Source organism: Littorina saxatilis, linkage group LG6 (assembly GCF_037325665.1).
Source record: "Littorina saxatilis isolate snail1 linkage group LG6, US_GU_Lsax_2.0, whole genome shotgun sequence".
Classification (NCBI taxonomy): domain Eukaryota; kingdom Metazoa; phylum Mollusca; class Gastropoda; order Littorinimorpha; family Littorinidae; genus Littorina; species Littorina saxatilis.
The window spans coordinates 27,314,481-27,327,879 of NC_090250.1; the positions used below are offsets into that span (position 1 = coordinate 27,314,481).

Below are 13,399 nucleotides of genomic sequence, written 5' to 3' on the forward strand. Positions count from 1 at the left end.
AGCAACAAGTCCTAAATTTGAACTTTAGAATTTGCATATTCATCTTCAACACGATCTTGACATGAAAGGGCATAGAAAATCGCTAAGCTAAATGTTATTTAAGTATTATTTTCTCAAAATTGCATCTGCAAACTAAGTTGAAAGTTGCGCAATATGACATGCTTCTTCAAAATTCAGTTACGATGGTGAACGGTTTTGCAAATAATGTTCAGAGTTTTGAAGAAAGATTAGAACTATTTTGCGCGTAGTGACTTAGAGGTGCGGGTGACTGCGCAGTTACAGAGAGAAATAGTTCAGCTTCCAGCAGCGAGGAAAGATTTCGAGAATGTTTCCGAAGTCTGTGATTTTGTTACGACAGTGATCAACACCCAAGGTTCTTGAGAAAAGGTGAGTTTTTGCTGCTATGATATTCTATGAAGTGAAAAATTAGGCTAAACATTTGTTAATAATAGTTTTTCTTTCGATTTCACCTAGTCAAAACTTGACTAAATGTTTTAACATAGAGGGGGAATCGAAACGAGGGTCGTGGTGTATGTGTGTGTGTGTGTGTGTGTCTGTCTGTCTGTGCGTGTGTGTGTGTAGAGCGATTCAGACTAAACTACTTGACCGATCTTTATGAAATTTGACATGAGAGTTCCTGGGTATGATATCCCCGGACGTTTTTTTCTTTTTTTCGACAAATACTTTTGATGACGTCATATCCGGCTTTTTGTAAAAGTTGAGGCGGCACTGTCACACCCTCATTTTTCAATTAAATTGATTGAAATTTTTGTAAAGCAATCTTCGACGAAGGCCGGACTTCGGTATTGCATTTCAGCTTGGTGGCTTAAAAATTAATTAATGACTTTGGCCATTACAAATCTGAAAATTGTAATAATTTTTTTTTTATATATAAAACGATCCAAATTTACGTTCATCTTATTTTACATCATTTCCTGATTCCAAAAACATATATATATGTTATATTTGGATTAAAAACAAGCTCTGAAAATTAAAAAAAATTAAAAATTATGATCAAAATTAAATTTCCGAAATCGATTTAAAGGAACGGTAAGTGTCAATGTTTTCTTTAATTGTAAAAGTTGTATGTTCAATGGAATGGTAAGTCTGAACAAAATAATTACTTTATTTTGTTTTTAGCCAGTGAATGTGGATGCATCAAAATCTTGATAGACATTAAACAAATTCATGTTAGTGAAACTAGTACACATATTGCATCAATCTTTGGTTGAAATCGCAGGTACTTGCATGTTTCAGGTGCAAGAGATTCGACCTGATGAACTGGTGGTAAAGTTCCTTCGAAGGAAACCGGAGGGGAACTACTATTGCTTTCCAGGGATCGATGATATTTCCTTAGTCCCTACATCTGATGCAACCATGATTCGTGACCCCACCTTCAATGCCAGGGGGCATTATTTCTTTTGAAATAAATTAATTAACTGCAAGTGGCAACTGTTCTATATGTAACCAATGCCTTTGGTTTATTGTCTTAACAATTGAATGAACCACTTTTGAACATTTGCATTCTTCATGTCAAACCTTATAATACATGTCTGGTTGTTCGTTTCCGAGTTACGTCGGTGATGAACTTTTCATTAATGTTTCTCTTTTTTGGGGCAAAGTTTGCTTGATTTTGTCCAGCTTTTTTTCTTTCTGTTCCTGTTTTAGTGTTTGGCATTTTACCTAAGAAGAATCTGGTTGCAAAATCAGCTTCATTTAGTAAAGTTTGTGGGAAAAAGCATGACCGTTTCTTTGTTACAAAAGTGATGTTTCCATGTTACATCTATGACCAGTTTGCATTCTTTTGGGATAACTTTCTAACATTTTGTCTTAGAGCAACAAATCTTTGTATATATGCTATTGTGAAGGTTAAATGTCAAACTAAGAATTAGTCATTTTCACGCGTTAATTACTATAGTCAGTCGGCCGCTGAGGACCGTTTTGGTTACTTTTTGGCGTCACGTTAGCAAACACATTTTTCTGATAGATTTTAACACCACACCACTAAATCTGAAGTCGTGGGGCAATATTCCAAACCACCGGTGAGAAAAACGTTGGTTTGTGTGTATGTTTTCCTTCTTTGGCGTTACTATTCTCGTTTAGAGGCCGGGTTGGGTTAATAAAACGGACATAAAACTTAAACCGCTTGACAGAAATTCTATAACTGTAAATCATTCGAAAGGGAAGGCATTCATGTACATGTTTGTGCCACTTAAAATGACGTCATTATCTGTTTGTGCCTGTAGTTTTGTACTGTAACCAGAATTTATCTTTACTTTCGTTTCGTTCCTATTGTGCTACGATCCGCAAATTGTAATGTTCTGACCTCGCTTTCGCAAGTGTCGTCTGCCAAACCGGGCAGCAGCTAGTTCCTAGCTCTGTCGGCAAAACCCGTAAAACACAACAAGTAAGCAATCTTATTCTTTATATTAACAGCTATTGTGTTTTCAGCGTAGCAATAGGGCCCGATATTTAGACGAGACAAGTATAATGCCGACGAGTCGAAGACGAGTCGCATTATACTTGTTCGAGTCTAAATATCGGACCCTATTGCTACGATGAAAACACAATAGCGTTTATATAGCTATTCTGACATTAAATTCTGTGTTAAAATCATGTTTTTGTCAGCAACAAGGACCAGAATGGTCCATGTCATTGATTGCAGACGACGGTTCCCTTTCTGCATGAAGCCACGGAAATAACCGAACATTGAAAAACCCACGGACATGTATTACGGAGAAAACTCAAGATAACCGGATGCTTAGCATTACGTCAATATCTTAGGAATCATATGACGTTATGACGTATCATGCTTGCCTACGTAGATTGTATGTTCGAAAGTCTGACTTCTGTTGGGAATTCGCGTGGTGAAGACTGCGGTAAATCTGTAGATGATAAGAGAACAAGGATTGTCTCAGAAGAAACGACGAAATGTTTCAGACCGGTAACTTCATTTCAACATTGCACTACACAATGGACGTTCTATGTGACAGGAGAGTTTGCTGATTTAGTGTTAAACATTGGTGATTGGAGAGATCGTCTGCAAAAATCAGAGATAGGTCGCTTCAGATTGCAGCTTCTGGAAATTTGCAAGGTTTGCTGCCAGTTAAAGAACTGGATTTTACACGTAATGTATGTCATGTACAGTAAGCAACAACAAAAACACACACAAAGCAAATTGCATCGTCTGTCGACTAGCCACAGACACAAGCCTGGCGAGGTATGCGTGTACTTTATACACGTGGAAGAAACCGGAACCATGCGTCTTTGTTATTGCCGATATCGTTTGGATATCGGCAAAAATGGCCAACTTTCGTAGCGTTATGCTTTGATGATCGGAAAAGGGATGTGTGAGACCATCCAATCACAGCCCCCGAATCCCCCCACGTGTCCATCAGAATAGCTATATATGAGGATAACAACTCAGTATTATTATATTCTAGGTTTTATATGACCAAGACTTTGATTTAGGTTGGTTTTGATGCCTTTCATTTGTATTTAGATTTCGTGATTCGAAGTGCCAGTTTGGTTGTGGTTACGTCAGCGACTGACTGTGGACAGTTTGACATTATTGTACTGTTTGTAGATCTCTTTTTCGTTGAGAAAAGTTTATTTAATAGCAAAGACGCTCTAACAAGAGTTTGCAGAAAAGTTACTGCCTAAAACCTCTCAATTGTTGGAAATCGTCCACTGTTCTATTTTTTGGATATTTGTTCATTTCATTTTTGATGTACTCCACTTCAAGGTGGTTTAGTGAGTGTGATTTTGATTACTTCCCTTGAGTTGGAAAAGTATTTTGTTTTACAAATGTTCTGAGTATGGTTTTTGTTTGTTCTTTCAGAATTTCACCATAACGATCAAGTACCAATGTTGGGTACTAACGGTTGTAACGAATAGACGAATTAAAGAAATGAAAAACGTCTGTTCATTGGGTGACACTTACCTGTATGTAAGAGTGTGGGAGACATGAGACAGGACAGTGAAATTTTGTTAAACGCATGGGTGCAGCGCTCTGATCTTCGGTGCAGAGTGAAATCCAGATCCACACATCCATGTAGCTGTCGGATCTACGGTGCACACATGGACCAAGCACTCTGATCTTCGGTGCAGAGTGAATTTCCATCGCATCAACCTTCATCATGGCTTCCTCAGTTCAAGACACAACTGAGGATACCACACGACTTCGTACTCTAACAGAAAAAGGGCAACTTCAGTATGAGGATACCAGAAACTTTCTGGTAAGCAAAGTGCAACGTTCTCTTGATCAATTAGACAACGTTACTTCTAAATGCAACGCTGCAAACGACAAAAATGCTGCTTCATCTCTACTACGCGATCTACAAGAGGCTCGTGATAGTTCCGAAATGCAAGCAAACATTTACACAGACTTTTTGTTCAGGCAGAAAACGAAGGAAAGTGTCAGCGAGTCAAACACGTTCAAAGATACGTTCGCGCAAAGATTAATAAAATCGCGCGACGCTCAGCAAAGCTTGCAATTCCTGTTGGATGAAACCAAATCGACTAGTAGCCGAGGACGCAGTGGTCGTACTCATAGTAGTTCAGGAAGCAACGCATCTTCAATGGCTCGGGCCAAAGCACTTGCAGCCAGAGCACGGGCTGACTTCGCTCATAAGGAGTATGACTTGAAAGCATCACTTGCGAAAGTCGAGGAAGAAGTGAAGGTGGCTGCTGCGAAGGCGGAGCGCCTGAGGTCGGAATATGAAGCGGAGCTTTGCTTGGTTGCACAGCAAAAAGATGCTGCATCGGCGGAGGCAGAGGCTGACGCTTTTGTAGAACATGATGGTTCATTGCTCAGTGTGAAGAGTGAGCACCCGAGGGACAGAACCGATAAGTATGTGGCGGGTCTTGGAGAGTTCACACACGTACGTGAAAAGGAAGCAAACTCAACTCCCCCGTCAGAACGTGAACACGACATTCACTCGGCATGCCAATTCACGCCTCGGCAAAACAGATTTGTACAGTCTGCAGAGGGTGATTTAGCAAAATTCTTGCTGAAAAAGGATCTTCATCTGTCAAGACTAGCTGTGTTCAACGAACAAGCAGAGTGTTTCGCAGTGTGGAAAAGTAGTTTCATCTCGGTCATGACAGAGTTGAGTGTATCACCACAAGAAGAGCTGGACTTACTCGTCAAACATCTTGGTTTCGAATCTTCGAAGTACGCTCAGAGCATAAGAGCATCCAACGCCGCTGATCCCGCCAGGGGATTGAGGCTCCTCTGGAGACGTCTAGATGAACGTTTCGGATCTCCAGAACTGGTAGAAGCTCGACTCAGAGAGAGGATAGAGAGTTTCCCTCAGATCACCAAAAAAGACTCGAGAAAACTCTATGATCTTTGCGACTTGTGTGATGAAATCAACTCTGCAAAAGATGATGAAAATTTAGGGCCCCTCCTAAAAGTGTACGACACATCCATCGGCACGAACAAAATCGTTGCAAAACTGCCTCCCAACTTGAAACACAAATGGACAGAACGAGCCTCCAGTTACAAACAGAGACACGGGGTCGTGTTCCCTCCATTTACATTTTTCGTGGAATTCCTGCAGAACATGGCGAAAGTGCAAAATGATCCCGCTTTCTATTTTGACAACGACAATGTTGGCAAGTCAAAAACTGACTTAGGAAGATCAACGGTTGTGAATCGTAGGGTTGAAGTGTCTAACGATGAAGCCGGCAGTAATCACACAGATAAATGCCCTATTCACAATGCCAGTCATTCCTTGACCGCATGCAAAGCCTTTCAATCAAAGTCGTTTGAAGAAAAACAACAGTTCCTCAGGGAGAAAAGTTTGTGCTTTCGGTGTTTGGTTTCGTCTGAGCACAGAGCCAACAAGTGTACAGCAACTATCAAATGCGAAAAATGTGGAAAGCCACACCTTGCAGTGATGCACCGTGGCCCTTCAGATACTAAAGGTCATGGCGGGGAGAGAGATAGTGCAGGAACCGGAATCTCAAGCGGAGTGGGAGCTAAGTGTACATCTATCTGTGGTGCATTCGGCAGTAGATCTTGCGGCAAAGTCGTCTTAACGCGAGTCTTCTCCGAAAACTGTTCTCAGAAGAGTGTAGAAGTGTATGCTGTGATAGACGATCAGAGCAACAGAACACTGGCTTCACCAGATTTGCTAGATCAACTTGGAGTTGACACCGAACAGCACACATACACATTGTCTTCCTGTTCCGGAACGCAGTCTATGAGTGGTCGCAAAGCGTCAGGTTTGTGTGTCCAGTCCCATGACAAGCAGATGACGCTAGCCCTTCCTGTTGTGATAGAATGTGAAAGCATCCCGCAAGACATGTCGGAGATCCCCACCCCAGATGTAGCACACAGTCATGCTCATCTACAGCCAATCGCGGCGAGTATCCCTCCTCTCCACCCTGAGATCAAAATTGGCTTGCTCATAGGTCGAGATCTCCTTATGGCGCATCATGTGTTGGACCAGATTCTTGGAGCACCATCAGCACCGTTTGCTCAACGTCTTCCTCTTGGTTGGACAGTAGTTGGAGATGTTTGTTTTGGGAAAGTTCACAAACCTTCGCACGTCCGTGTCAACAAGACCTATACGTCACACACAGTTCAAGAGAGACAATTTTCGAGCCTTGCACTCATAATTTGAAAGTGAGTGAAGAAGATGAACTAGGTTCTACAGTGTTCAGAAGAACCAAAGATGACGAGAAAATCGGCCTGTCTGTTGAAGACAACAAGTTCGTGGCCATGATGGACAAACGATTTCAGAAAAACGCCGATGGACGCTGGTCAGCTCCTCTTCCGCTACGTTCTGAGAACAATGCTGTCATAAACAACAGAGAGCAAGCTGTTAGACGCGCTCACGCCTTGAAGAAGTCTCTGCAAAAAGACCCGACAAAAAGAGAACACTTCTTCAAATTCATGGCCAAAATCTTGGACACTGGTGCTACAGAGGTGGCCCCTTCTGTCGAGGATGAAACCAAAGCCTGGTATTTGCCACTATTTGGTGTGTACCACCCAAAGAAACCTGATAAAATCAGGGGAGTTTTTGACTCATCAGCAACCTTTGAAGGCGTCTGCCTGAATGACATGATGTACTCAGGACCGGACCTGACAAACAGCTTGATTGGAATTCTACTGCGATTCCGCCAAAACGCTTGCCCCATGACAGCGGATATTGAGCAAATGTTCTACCAGTTTTTCGTCGATGAATCGCACAGAGACTACTTGAGGTTTTTCTGGCATAAAGATAATGACTTTGACAAGCCATTGATAGAATACCGCATGTGCGTTCACGTTTTCGGCAATAGCCCCTCGCCAGCTGTCGCCGCGTACGGTCTGAGAAAAACTGTAGAGTCAAGCGCAAAGGATGTGAAAAAGTACGTTTCAGATGATTTTTACATCGACGACGGCGTAACCTCTGTACCTGACAGCGAAACGGCCGTCAACCTCATGCAACGCACAAAAACTGACTTGCTGGAGAAGGGAGGACTGAAGCTTCACAAAATAGCTTCTTCTGATAGAGAGTTTCTAAAAGCGTTCGACACTGGAGACCTCAGCGAGGAACTTCAGTCAATCGATCTCTCCGATACTTCAGTGCCTCTTCCGGTACACAGTTGCTTAGGTTTGATGTGGGATTTAAACTCTGATTCCTTTGTGCTCAACCCCGCTGTAGCCAGTGGCAGTGGTCCTTTCACCCGTAGAGGCATTTTGTCTGCTCTGAACAGCATTTACGATCCTCTAGGGTTTTTAGCGCCAGCAACGATAGCAGGAAAGATCCTTCTGCGTGAAATCTCTCCAAACGGGAAATCTTGGGATGAACCGCTCTCAGAAGTTCACTTGAAGCAGTGGGAGTCATGGAAACGCTCTTTGAAATCCGTCGACGGGCAGCAAGTCCCACGCATGTATGTGCCGTTCTCTCTCAGTCAGACTGGAGACGCAAACTTTCACATATTCTGTGATGCCTCTGAAAAAGCTATCGCCGCCGTAGCCTATGTGACGGTCACTACGAGAGACAAGTGCAACACTGACATTGGTTTTGTGATGGGAAAAGCCAAAGTAGCGCCGTCGAGCGGACATACTATACCGCGTCTAGAGTTGTGCAGTGCCGTTCTCGCTACCGAAGTGTGGCAAACTATCTCTGAGCAGCTTGGTGTGAACCCGAAGAATGTGACTTTTTACTCTGACAGTAAAGTAGTACTCGGGTACATCAACAACGAGAAACGCAGATTCCACACATACGTCAGTAACAGAGTAGAACGCATCAGACACGTATCAGATCCCACTCAGTGGAAGTATGTTACTTCAGAAATGAATCCTGCAGATGTCGCGACAAGAGGTTCTGACGCGGACCTGAGTCTAAAACAAAACGTCTGGTTACAAGGTCCGAAAGAGTTGTTGACAGATCATCGTCATCCAGAACCACTTCTCTCCTTCTCATTGATATCTCCTGAAGAAGACAGAGAAATCAGGCCCAACGTTCGCAAAACGGAGATCGACGACAATCTCTCGCCCGTTCACGTTCGTTTCGAGAAGTTCTCGACTTGGAACGCTTTGCTGAACACCTTCAGTCGACTCAGACACATCTGTCAAAGCTTTCGCGTCCCTACAGATGTCTGCCAAGGGTGGCATCAGTGTTCACACGCTCTTGATGTTGATAACAAAAAGAACACTGAAACATTCATTCTACAAACGGTACAAAATGACGCATTCGCTGCTGAAATACAGTGTCTTCGGAAAGGTTCTTCCCTATCAAAGAAGAGTCCCATCATTTCCCTTTCCCCCTATTTGGATGAAGATGGTCTACTCAGAGTTGGGGGAAGAATTCATGAGGCGAAAGAAACGGCAGGCTTTCCCAATGTTCATCCTGTCATCCTTCCTAAAGGTCATCATGTGTCAACCTTACTGGTGCGGCATTACCATGAAGAGGTGAAACATCAAGGTCGACACTTTACAGAGGGTGCCCTTCGATCCCATGGTCTTTGGATTGTGGGTGCGAAAAGACTTGTAGCTTCTGTAATACAATGCTGTTTTCTGTGCCGAAGACTACGAGGAAAGCTAGGACAGCAGTTCATGTCAAACCTACCAGCTGACAGAGTGACCCCTACTGCCCCCTTCTCTCATGTGGGTGTAGATGTGTTTGGTCCTTGGTCGGTGGAGACAAGAAGAACAAGAGGAGGAGTCGCAAATTCTAAACGATGGGCGGTTGTCTTCACTTGTTTGGCAATTCGTGCAGTACACATAGAAGTTGTAGAGGACATGAGCAGCTCTTCTTTCATTAACGCTCTTAGGAGGTTTGTCTCTTTGAGAGGACCGGTCAAAGAAATACGTTCAGACCGAGGAACCAACTTCATTGGAGCTGCAAGGGAGTTAGGACTGCATGCGCTTCTCAAAGAAGATGGCCCTGTGAGCAGACATCTTGCCAAGGTTGGCGTCAGATGGAGGTTTAACCCTCCACATGCTTCACACATGGGTGGTGCCTGGGAAAGAATGATAGGGGTAGTGAGAAAAATCTTGGACTCGATGCTCCTTGACTTACGTCGTAGGCCGCTGACTCATGAGGTGTTGTGTACTTTGATGGCGGAAGTTTGTGCGATTGTGAATTCAAGACCTATCACCGCAATTTCTCATGATCCAGATTCACCGTCTGTTCTCACTCCATCCATACTGCTCACAATGAAAGGTGAAGAAGAACAGATACCACTTGAGATGAGTAACTTGAACTTGAAGGAAATGTACAAGTCCCAGTGGAAGCATGTACAGGTTCTCTCCAACATTTTCTGGAATCGCTGGAAAGCTGAATATCTTCAGTCATTGCAAGAGAGACAAAAGTGGCAACATGTTGAAACAAACTTTAAAGAAGGAGACATTGTGCTACTATGTGATTCTGGATCCCATCGAAATAATTGGCCTGTTGGGTTGATTGTTCGTGCATTCCGTAGTAACTCAGACTCCTTGGTGCGTTCAGCAGAAGTTCGAATCATAAAAGATAACCAACCTGTCACATATGTTCGACCAATAACTCAATTGGTTCGTTTGTAAAACTGCAACCGTGACAGTTCCATGTGTGACATTGTGCTGATTTACTTTCAGAAAGTTGGTAATCTCTTTATATCCTGTTTGCGAAAAGAAATTAGAAACTGGTTAGTGTTTAGAGATGAAGTGTGTTAAATCAACATACACGATGGTATTTTTTATGTCTGTTTGAAAAGCTTTTTCTTTCACTTGTTTTATAGTGATATTATTTGAATATCAGACGGGGAGTGTACTGTAACCAGAATTTATCTTTACTTTCGTTTCGTTCCTATTGTGCTACGATCCGCAAATTGTAATGTTCTGACCTCGCTTTCGCAAGTGTCGTCTGCCAAACCGGGCAGCAGCTAGCTCCTAGCTCTGTCGGCAAAACCCGTAAAACACAACAAGTAAGCAATCTTATTCTTTATATATGAGGATAACAACTCAGTATTATTATATTCTAGGTTTTATATGACCAAGACTTTGATTTAGGTTGGTTTTGATGCCTTTCATTTGTATTTAGATTTCGTGACTCGAAGTGCCAGTTTGGTTGTGGTTACGTCAGCGACTGACTGAGGACAGTTTGACATTATTGTACTGTTTGTAGATCTCTTTTTCGTTGAGAAAAGTTTATTTAATAGCAAAGACGCTCTAACAAGAGTTTGCAGAAAAGTTACTGCCTAAAACCTCTCAATTGTTGGAAATCGTACACTGTTCTATTTTTTGGATATTTGTTCATTTCATTTTTGATGTACTCCACTTCAAGGTGGTTTAGTGAGTGTGATTTTGATTACTTCCCTTGAGTTGGAAAAGTATTTTGTTTTACAAATGTTCTGAGTATGGTTTTTGTTTGTTTTTTCAGAATTTCACCATAACGATCAAGTACCAATGTTGGGTACTAACGGTTGTAACGAATAGACGAATTAAAGAAATGAAAAACGTCTGTTCATTGGGTGACACTTACCTGTATGTCAGAGTGTGGGAGACATGAGACAGGACAAGTTTTGACGTAATTCAGTAGGCTTAACTGAAAAATCATCATGGGGCAAGTAATCGGCTTTGGTTTTCAGTGTAAAACATTTGAACAGTTCCAAGAAATGAAACATACACATGTTAAATTTAAAAGAATAAGTAAAGCAAATTAAAAAGAGCATCTTAATATCGTTTGCAGGTTTAAACCTTTTGACTGTGAGTAGGCTAGTTTCAACGCCGTATATTCGGCTATAGGCTACTGATAGCGCGCTGACGCCAGGTGTAAACAAAGCGTTGTCACCAACTTCACGGAAAGTGTCCCCCATTCAAAACAAAATGTGTCTCTTTGAAACCACTGACGTACAGCTTAAATTCATAATTGTGGGAATGAGTAAGGTTTGTATTTAGTAATGTTTGTTTTTCGAGAAATATACACGTTAACGAACATATACAAACCGATTTGCCGCTGTAGATCTGTCCTCACTCAAGCATGTTCGCCCAGTTTCATTCCATCTTACACGCCTCTTTGTCAATAAATAGCCTGACAAGCCAAACTATTATGTTCATTGATGTGTCCTGCGTTGATATGTGAAATATCAACATTCAAAGCGGTCTGTATTGTGCAAACATTCAAAAAGAGATGAAGCAGTCAAAATTGTGTGGTAACGCACCGCCGCAACGTCTAAATCGGAAAAAAATTGACTTCGCGCGTTGAAAACCTTATAGCATGCATCAACACATCCTAGCCAACAAACGCTTGGCGGTACGGCAGCGTACGTACGCTCGGTATATAGCCTTATATACGGGGTGGTTCAAGGTAGAATCTGTTGGCAAACGTTATATTCCTTTCGCTCTGTCTTCGTTATATTTACTTTTTTTGTTGAGGGTTGTATTTGTTGGCCGCACAAAACTCGATTTCTTATACCTATAGCTTCTTTATGTATATATACGCTTACCGCATGGGAACATCCCAAGTGCTCTCCACAGAGAGCGAGCATAATTTGTCAAACAATATATTTCGCATGGACGTACAGGTATAGATTGGAAGCCTTGTTATCAAGTTAGAATTAATTAACTCTTTTTTTTTTTTTTTTTTTTTTAAATCTAGAGAATAAAACTTATGGACAGCTTGTAAGACAAACATTGTTACAACACAAAATAATTCTTTTACCGTCACTGTGTGCCCAGGATCAACTACCAGCCCCCCACCGTGGTTCCTCAGTGACGGCGGTGACCTGGCCAAGTTGCAGCTTGCCGTGTGCATGTTGAGCAACACCACCGCCATCGCCGAGGCCCGTCTCGACCACAAGTTCGACCTCATGTACGCCAAGCGCCGGCGTCCACTGGTACGTGGGGGAGGGCATGGAGGAGGGTGAGTTCTTCGAGGCCCGTGAGGATCTGGCGGCCCTGGAGAAGGACTACGAGGAGGTCGACCGGTGTCGACTCTGCTGAGGCCGAGGGTGATGAAGAAGGAGAGGAGTACTTAGATCAGTGAAAACTTTCAGCAATAAGTCTGCAGGTATGAATCAGCTGTAACCAGTGAACATTATGCAGTGTTTCTGTACACATACCAACCCTCTAAGGCTGATGGGGTCTATGTCGACCAAAAGAGTGGGATTCCCTGTAGGTGGAGTTCCTGTATACAGGGAATCACACAGGGTCTAGTTCCAGTAGTGTTTTGCTGATATCGCTGAAAGTCACGTGATGCTTAGCAACATGGGTAGAATTTGATGTTTTTCGATCTTTTGTGATAATTCTTAGAAATTCGAGTATGGTTTGCAAGTTTTATTGAAAAACTCTAACTCTACAGGAACTCCACCTACAGAAAAATCCCACTCTTTTGGTCGACATAGACCCCATCAGCCCCTCTAAGACACTCGATCATTCCGGAGTACTAAGATGTGGAAGCTTTCAGCAATCAGTCTGCAGGCATGAATCAGCTGTAACCAGTCAGTGAACACTAAGATGCAGTGTTTCTGTACACATACCAACCCTCTAAGACACTAATTCGCCTAAAACGCAACTCTATTCACACATTCTGGTTGTGTATGCATTGGTGGTTCATGTTCTGTGCTGGTTGTTGTTTGACCACAGGCATATACGTTAGCTAATTTGTATGAATCTCTGTTTTGTCTTCCCTGACATGTTTTTTTTTGTGAGCGTTGGATCATTTATGACAATCATGCAAAAGATCTGACAGATTGTGCAATAAAAGCTGAAGAACTATCTAATGTTTCTTGTATGCCTTAGTGGATGTGGATGTGTGTGTGTGTGTGTGTGTGTCTTTGTGTGAAAAATACTGTAGACAGCTTCAAACAAAACATGATTGCAGAAACACTGTTGATATACTGATAACATCTGTGCATTATGATAAATCTTCTTTCTTCTTTAGTGTTGTGTCACTCATGATAAATCAAATGCAATGAAAAG

The 13,399-nt window shown here is 42.3% G+C and overlaps 2 protein-coding genes across 2 annotated transcripts; both read left to right on the forward strand.

Moving 5' to 3' along the window:
* The first annotated feature begins 4,580 nt into the window (after positions 1–4,580).
* LOC138967966 (uncharacterized) lies at positions 4,581–10,940 on the forward strand. Its single transcript, XM_070340528.1, has 4 exons — positions 4,581–5,619; positions 6,289–6,504; positions 6,636–10,404; positions 10,860–10,940. The coding sequence occupies exons 1-3, from the start codon at positions 4,581–4,583 to the stop codon at positions 10,022–10,024; spliced, it is 4,644 nt and encodes a 1,547-aa protein (XP_070196629.1). The 3' UTR covers positions 10,025–10,404; positions 10,860–10,940.
* A 756-nt stretch (positions 10,941–11,696) lies between these two features.
* LOC138967967 (tubulin alpha chain-like) lies at positions 11,697–13,211 on the forward strand. Its single transcript, XM_070340529.1, is given in 5 exon segments — positions 11,697–11,755; positions 12,158–12,188; positions 12,190–12,305; positions 12,307–12,400; positions 12,402–13,211. Coding segments are annotated over 5 exon segments (363 nt in total). The 3' UTR covers positions 12,465–13,211.
* The last annotated feature ends 188 nt before the right edge of the window (positions 13,212–13,399 follow it).